Here is an 8,503-nt window from a genome sequence, read left to right on the forward strand (position 1 = left end):
TCATCATCATCCTCCTCTTCATCATTAGCAGTAGCTTTAGTCTGATTAGATTCTGCCGAACTGATCCGAATCAGAATTAGAAAGAATCCCGTCATGTTAAGGTACTTTTGTTCCAGAGACCGGGGCTCTTATTTTGGTGAGTAACTCCGTTTGAATATAAAGTATATTATGTTATATGATCTATTGCTTTTGACTCATAGTTTGTTTATGTTTTCAATCCCTACACACATCTTTTCAGATTTGCTAAACATCCCCCTATTTAAACTTGTAGAAATCTCTAGAAATGATCAATTTAAATGCTTTTCATATTTAGCTGCTTTTTTAACTAGATTTTGATTCTGATAGTGAGCTAAAAATGGACCAAACTGGCAACATGTTAACACAGAGCAGCCTAAGTTATTCACGATTTTAATATAAAATAAAACAAAAGGCAACAAGAATTATTTAACTGCGTTTATTCATTATTCTGACGTTTAAAAAAAAATAAAAATAAAATAATAATAATAATAATACAAGACATGTCTGAGTCTAAAACATTTTTTAATAAATTAAGTAGTTAATAAACATAACTTGTGAAAATACCACCAATAACGGACTATTATTGTTTATTATATAGTTTTTGTTGTTATTTTGTGTGTTTATCTCTAATTGTGTGTAATTTTCTCACAATCTTCGTCCTTTTATTGTCATTTGGTGTATTTTTGTTGTACATCTTTTGCATAATTTAGTAGTTTTTTTTCTTTCTTCTCATTTTGCGGTTGTGGTTGTTGTTTTGTGTATTTTTGAAGTCATTTAGTATTTTTTGTGTTCCTGGTATAATTTTTGTGTGTTCTGTCATTTTCTGTGTTTCACATTTTCACTCATTTCGTAATTTTATTGTTGCTTTGTTTATTTTTTTCTGTCACCTGGTACATTTTTCCTCAAACTTTGTGTGTTTTGTTGTCGTTTAGTGTGTTTCTGGTATAATTTTGCATATTTTTTTTACTTATTTGTGTGTTTTGTTGTCATTTTTTGTGTTTTTTAGTGTTATTTAGCATATTTTCACTCATTTTGTAATTTTATTGTTGTTTTATTTATTTTTTTCTGTCACCTGGTACATTTTTCCTTTGTTGTCGTTTTGTGTGTTTCTGGTGTTATTTTACATATTTTTCACTCATTTTGTGTTCTTGATATCACTTGGTAAATTTTTTTCTCTCTTCTTCTGTGTGTTTTTGTAGTTTGTAGTTAATCCATGACATGGATTGTTCAGTCAATCAATAAACGAGTCAATAATCAGGTTGAAATCCATGTTTAATATGTCGTCAACCCTAAAATCATTTTAAAAGCCAAGAAATAAATTCATTCAGTCACAGATACAGTATCTAAAACAACATCACCTACAGGCCAGACTGGATGCTCTGATGGCCTGGATTTGGCCTGCGGACCATCAGTTGGACCAGTTGCTGTGCTGTCTGGTTTTCCACTGTTTTATTGTGTGTGTGTGTGTGTTAGTGACAGTGTGTATTGTTGTGTGGCAGGTCTGAGAGGCCTGAGGAACAACAGTTTGTCCTGTTGTGTGAACGCTGTGCTGCAGACGCTCTCTGCTACTGAAGAACTGTGTGACCTGTTGGAAAAGTAAGAATTATAAATATATACATATTATCACCGTTCAATAGGAGCAGAAACGCCTGATTATTGATACACACTGTGTTCAAACCATTTAACTCTTTATTTCACATGTTTCCTTTTGTTACATTGTGTTAAATCCACAATAAAGACACTTTTAGTCAGGTGACTAAAACTAGAAATTAAAAGCTTCTTACGACTGCCTTCAAAGACAAAATCCTGTCCAATCAGTGGCTACTTTTGAAGTATAGGGACGAGACCTTTGATATTTAATCATATAATTATAATATATAATATTTTATTAGTTACATTTATTACTATCTGTATTTTTCATCAAATGAAAGACTAATACAATATTTTTCTAATTAAACTAGCCAAATGAAAGATTTTAAAATTAAAAGTTTAGTTTTAAAAATAGAAGTTTGATGTGAAAAAAGTTTCATTTTAAAACTAAGTTCATTTTGAAAATAATTTAAAATTTAAGTTTAATCTACAAATTAAAAGTTTCGTTTTAAAATTAAGTCTAAATAAAAAATAAATAAAAAGTTCAGTTTAAAAAATTAAAAGTTTATTTTAAAAATTGAAAGTTTAGTTTTTAAATTAAAATTTCAATTTAGAAATTAAGTTTGGTTTTCAAATTAAAAGTTTAAGTTTTGAAATTAAAAGTCTAATTAAAAGAATAAAAAGTTTAGTTTAAAAATTTGAAGTTTATTCAAAAAATTGGAAATTCAATTTTTTAATCAAAATTTTAATTTGAAAATTAAGTTTGGTTTTAAAATTAAAAGTTTAGTTTTGAAATTAAAAGTTTAGTTTTAAAATTAAAAGTTGAATTTTAAAATTGAAAGTTGAATTTTGAAGTTAAAAGTTGAATTTTAAAATTAAGTCTAATTAGAAAAAATATTTAAAAAAAATAAAATTCTATATAAAAAATTTAAAGTTTATTTAAAATAGTAAAAGTTTAATTAAAAACAATTAGTTTAATTAAAAACAATTAGTTTAATTAAAAATGTAATGTTTAGTTTTAAAATTAAAAGTATAAATTAAAAAATGTAAATATTAATTCTAAAATCAAACTGTGTTTTATGAATATCCACAGGTGGGACACAGCTGATGACAGATTGGATCGTTATAACGTTCCTCTTAACCTGAAGAGAGTCCTAGTCAGCATGAGGAGCGGTGGCTCTACTCCAGATCCTCATCGTGACTTCCTGCTCTCTCTGGACAGAAACTACCTTCGACGTAAGATTCACAAACTGACAGATCAATCACCTGATATCAATGAATCCACTAATAATCATGTGTGACTCAGTGAACACACAGCACGATGCAGATGAAGTGTTCCTCTCCATCCTCAACCTCCTCCAGCAGCAGATGAACGACAAAGCTCTGGTTTGTTCTGAAACCGTGAATCCTTGGTTAAAACTCCTCCCCTCGTGTTTGATCTACTCTGTGTTTTCTTTCTACTAAAGGCTCATCAGATCCACAACCTGTACCGGACGTCAGTGGAGACTCGACTGCAGTGTTTGGAATGTAGATCCATCAGAACACGGACGAGCCTCCTGCTCACGTTTCCTCTGCACCTGAAGGAGGAAAACAACTCTCTGGTTCAGTTCATTTCATTAAACACACTTGAAATCAACACAGTCACTGTCACGTCTCCAAAATAATCAACACAAGGAATATTAAAGCAATTAAACACACATATAACTCCTTAAAATATGAACTATGGCTTAGACCAGGTGTTCTCGACCCTGTTTGGCGTCACAAAACCTTGGGAGGGGGTCGCCAGATGCCTTCAAGAAACTAAAAATATTTTCTGAGCAATTTGAGCCCATACAGTATCTTTTACCCTTTCCATATTTGAACCTATTTTCATCACTTTTTCTTGCATTTTTGCTACATTACTTCCATTTCTGCCACTTCTCCATCAAATTTCAATGCCTTTTCTGTACATTTTTTTCTACTTTTGAAATACTTTCAGCACTTATAAACACTTTTCACCACTTTCCCACCTAATGTCACATATATTGACCCATTATTGTCACCTTTAACCTCTTTTCAGAATCAGAATCAACTTTATTGACCAAGTAATGTATTGAATACACACGAGGAATCTGTCTTTGTGAACTGTGCTGTCTCTGATAGTGTAAACATTAAATAATAACAATCAACTAGAATAAAGAAAAATAAATTAAAAAGAAGTATAAATATAAATATAAAGAGTAGTTAGACTAATATGTGCAAACTAAATAAAATAAGATAATAATAATAATAATAATAATGAAATGAAATAAAAATACAATAATGATAATAAGATAATAGTGCAGTAGTGCATTGATGATTTTTGCCACATTCACGACTTGTCAGGCCCATTATTTGCCAGTTTAAACTAATTGTTCCAATATTGACACGATGAACCCTTTGAAGTCATTTAATAAGTAACATAAAAAAAAGAAAATGTCAGCGCATATTTACTAAATTACTACATATTTGGTATCATTACCTCCGCCCAGCGCAAAGCGTAGAGCGATAGATTATAACTTAAAAAGTTATGACCGGATTTAGATGAAATTTTTAGGAAATGTTGATAATGGGACAAGGAACAGGTGATTAAATTTTGGTGATGTTCTGGATTACCAAAAATGAGAAAATACCTAGCATTGTCTAGGTAGGAGCAATGGTCTAATGTTCTAACTGATGACATCATCACTGTAGAGCTAGGACTGATGACATCATCACTGAAGGACTGTAGTTTTACGGCGGTTGGCAACCAAGGCACGGAGCATTACCACCCATAGGACCAATGTTCCATTGTTCCAAAATGGGTGGGGCGTGGCGGTGGGCTCTCCAGTGATTGGCTCTGGTGCACACGCAGTGGAACGTTATGTTTTACCCTGCTTTTTATCTGTCTGTTAGTAAGATAACTTAAAAAGTTATGAACAGATTTGGATGACATTTTCAGGAAATCTTAATAATGGGACAAGGAACAGGTGATAACATTTTGGTGATGTTCTGGATTACCAAAAATGAGAAAATACCAAAAAATAGGAAAATAGGAGCTGTGCCTGAGCCTGCTTCTTTAAGTGTGGTGGCTTATGGGTAATGTAGTAGTGGTAGGGAGGTTCATATGTGTATGTCCCGCCCAGCACTCATGCTGTTCTTGGCAGAGGTCTGCGTTCTCCGAGTGCTCTAGTTTTATGCATTTTAACCATTTTCGTAACATAAAGAAATGCTGGTGGAAAGAATATTTAGGCTCGTCCCGTCTTCCACGTAACAAAAGTAGTTTGAATAACTTCTTCTTTTTTTTCTCTAAAGAAGAAACTTAGTTCTGATTGGATTTCGTCCCATGTGAACATGTGTTTTTTATAACTCCTACTGTCTTTATAATTACCCGTGCAGGAGGAATGCCTGACCTCCTTCTTCCAGCATCAAGATCTGAGTGGAGCAAACAGCTGGTTCTGTTCACCGTGTGGGGGCCACACTGCATCAGAGCAGGTGAGGCTCACCTGTAGAAGTGAAACGGTTCTCTGTAGGATGTAATAACAGATTAATCCCTCATGTCTTTGTCCTCTCAGGCAGTCAAAGTCCTGGCCCTGCCTCCCATCCTGTGCCTGCAGCTCAAACGCTTCAGAAGCAGACGTGGCTCCACCTTCAAACTCAACTGCTCCGTCACTTTCCCTCAAACCTTTGATTTCTCAGAGACGGTGAAGGAGGCGTTCTCACTGGACGTGGCTCAGGTACGCGTGTTTCCTCTGTGACAGTGGGAATATTAATCCATCCTCCTTTTTTTAACGCCTCCCCCCTTCTCTGTCCTTCCAGAACCATTGCACATACACCCTGTACGCAGTGGTGGTGCATTCTGGGTATGCAGAATGTGGACACTACACGGCCTACGTCAAACTGAAGGAGCAGTGGTTCTATGCAGATGATAGTCAAGTGCAGAAGGTCACAAACACACACAAGCACCACACGTTCAATTTATCTTTAATTTTATGGTAATTTATTAAAAGTGTCTATTTGTACGGTTGTCGTACGAACAACCCCCAGTGCTAGTGGTACGTTTACCGACGTATACGTACGTAGCGTCTTAGGTTATAACCCTATATCTCAACAATTCTTATGGTTAGGGTTAGGTTCACGGTTAGGTTTAGTCTTAGTCACATGACCTAAACTGGCCAATGAGGGGCGCTGCGTACGGATAGAATGTCGGTATGTAGATACGGCAAACCGTACGGATAGCCACTGCCTAATTTATGTGATCTCATCTCATGTTATCTAATCTTATTTTATCTCAATGTACATATTTGTATCCTATAATTAAACTGAATGAATTCTTACTAATCTTAATCGATTTTTTAAATATTAATTTATCCTAATTGAATTTATCGCAATTTGACCTAAATTATCTGATTGTAGCTTAACTTATTGCATCCTAATTTATTTAATCTTGATTAAGCTACTTATTTATATTGTGCTTATTTATCTTATCGTGAATTTTAATCTAGATTTAATTTATCCTATTTCATTTAATCCCAATTTGTTTAATCTTGAATTATTTTATCCTAATTTATCTTATTTCAACTTATTTAAAAATGATTTATCATATCCTAACTTATTTAATCTTAATTTATCTTATCTGTATTGTATTCAATCTTAATTTATCTTAACAATTGTTTTGACCTTATCATATTTTATCTTAACTTATCTTATCTTAACCTATTTTAATTCATATTAATTTATCTTAACCTGTTGTATTAACCTTATTGTATCTAATCCCATTTTATTTAATTTTCATTTGTTTTTGTCTTTTAATCTTAATATATCCTAATTTATCATATCCTAATTTCTTTAATATTATCCTAGTTAAACTGAATTATTGCTTATGAATCTTGATTTTTTTTAATTTTTTTATGTTAATTTATCTTAAGTGAACTTATCTCAACTTGATCTATCTTATCATATCTTACCTTATCCTAATTTATTTATTCTTGGTTGAGCTACTAATTTATATTGTGCTTATTTATCTTATCGTGGATTTTTACTTTTGTTTTTTATCCTAATTTATCTCGTCCCAATTTGTTTAATTATGTCTTCTTTTATCCTAATTTATTTTATCTGAATTGTATTAAATCTGAATTTATCTGAACTTTTTTTTTTAACGTTATCTTATTTTATCCTAACTTATTTAAACTTAACTTAATTTATGCTATTTTATCTCATCTTAACCAAATTTATTTCATAATAATTTGCGTTAACCTGTTTTATCAACCTTGTTGTATTTAGTCCTGTTTTATCTAATGTTCATTTGTTTTTTAATCTTAATAATCCTAATTTATTTTACTTTAGCCTATTTTAATTTGATTCTTTAAAAAAAAAAAAAAAAAATCTAATCTATTTTATAACATCATTTTATCTAATCTTAACTTTTCTCGTCTCGTTTTATCTTATCTTGTCCCATTTTATAGTGGGTTAAACTGCTGCAAACGTTTCATGCATTTTAATCTGGATTATTTATGAAACAGAGCTCATGGGAAAAAGTGCAGACATCATACGGAGAAAATCACAGGTAAAAAGTGTATTTTTTTATTTATTTGTTTATTTTCCAACACTTTTGGTTTTTAGGAAACAATTCCATTTGCCAAATTAGGTATTTTGAATATTTATTCCTCATGTGTCTTAATCCTGCTTGTTTGACAGAGGCACGGCTTACATGTTAATGTACAGAAGATGTTTGAAGGAGGAACAAAGGCCTTAAATTTGAGCCGATCGACGTGAAGCAAGGAAATAATGAAAAAACTACAACAAAAGGAAGATTACACAGGAGTGTGTTTTTATCTGTCATATTCATTTCTCACAATTGTGAGTTTTCATTTATGGAAACCAGAGGGACCAATAGGTGGCGCAGTAGGCTGGGAAGCTTTGAACTGTAACATACACACACACACACACACACACACACACCGTGGGAGTCGGGTTGTTTGGAGAGGAATCCTGGGATATTTGCTGCTCAATGGAAAACTGCAGCAGCTCTAATCAAAGCTGTATGAAAGTAATTCATGTGGAACAATAAAATCATGCTGAAGGGAAGTCAGAATGAATGAGTCTATTGTTTATTTATTATTATTATTATTAGTGAATGTAACATGCAATAAAGCTGTTCTGCCCACTCGTAAAGAAAATCTTTCCTCACACACACACACACACACACACACACACACACACACACACACACACACAGCCATTCATTCACCAAAAAAGCATGAAATTGAATCCAATGACATTAGATTTAAATACGTGGGCAGAACGTGACGTTATGAGGTTTGATTCAAAGCGTAAAGACCTGATGCCTTTCTGTGTGTAGCCCGACAGATGTGTCAAAAAGATGTTCACTTCTGGACGAAAGCATGAACGTTTGTAATTGTTTTTTTTTATTATTATTATGCAGAATCCATTTTAAAGGGATCCACGCTACCAAACTAACTTGTCATACACAGTTGTGGCTGCAAAGAAATCACGTTTTTCACCCTTTCCAGGTGTAAAGCGTTGTGGTGGCAATCTTATATCTTGCAATTTACAGTATTTTAAGCTATTTCATGACCAGGTCTGGGCCTGGTTAGTAGTTGGATGGGAGACCACTGAGAATTCCAGGTGCCACAGTGGGGTGGCAGTCACCCAGTGGTATCTGTCATTGTGCCCTTGGGCAAGGCACTTCACCTACATTGCCTAGTATGAATGTAGTGTGTGAGTGAGTGTTGGTGGTGGTCGGAGGGGCCGATGGCGCACTATGGCAGCCTCGCTTCTGTCAGTCTGCCCCAGGGCAGCTGTGGCTACAATAGTAGTTTACCACCACTAAGTGTGGAGTGAAAGAATAATGCCTTAATTCTGTAAAGCGACTTTG

General features: G+C 33.3%; 1 protein-coding gene across 2 annotated transcripts; it reads left to right on the forward strand.

Annotated features, from left to right (window-relative positions):
• Nucleotides 1–7,692, forward strand: usp18 (ubiquitin specific peptidase 18). Of its 2 annotated transcripts, none has more exons than XR_003674377.1 (10): nucleotides 1–136; nucleotides 1,518–1,614; nucleotides 2,702–2,844; nucleotides 2,915–2,994; nucleotides 3,075–3,209; nucleotides 5,005–5,100; nucleotides 5,181–5,342; nucleotides 5,425–5,550; nucleotides 7,071–7,171; nucleotides 7,303–7,692. XR_003674377.1 is itself a non-coding variant. In XM_028451512.1 (10 exons), exons 1-10 carry the CDS (start codon nucleotides 94–96, stop codon nucleotides 7,358–7,360), a joined length of 984 nt encoding a protein of 327 aa, XP_028307313.1. In that variant the 5' UTR covers nucleotides 1–93; the 3' UTR covers nucleotides 7,361–7,692. The 2 variants fall into 2 exon arrangements, 1 of the variants encoding a protein (XP_028307313.1); XM_028451512.1 differs by having other exon boundaries at nucleotides 7,128–7,171.
• Nucleotides 7,693–8,503: the final 811 nt, after the last annotated feature.

This window comes from Gouania willdenowi, chromosome 6 (genome assembly GCF_900634775.1).
Source record: "Gouania willdenowi chromosome 6, fGouWil2.1, whole genome shotgun sequence".
Taxonomy (NCBI): Eukaryota; Metazoa; Chordata; class Actinopteri; order Blenniiformes; family Gobiesocidae; genus Gouania; species Gouania willdenowi.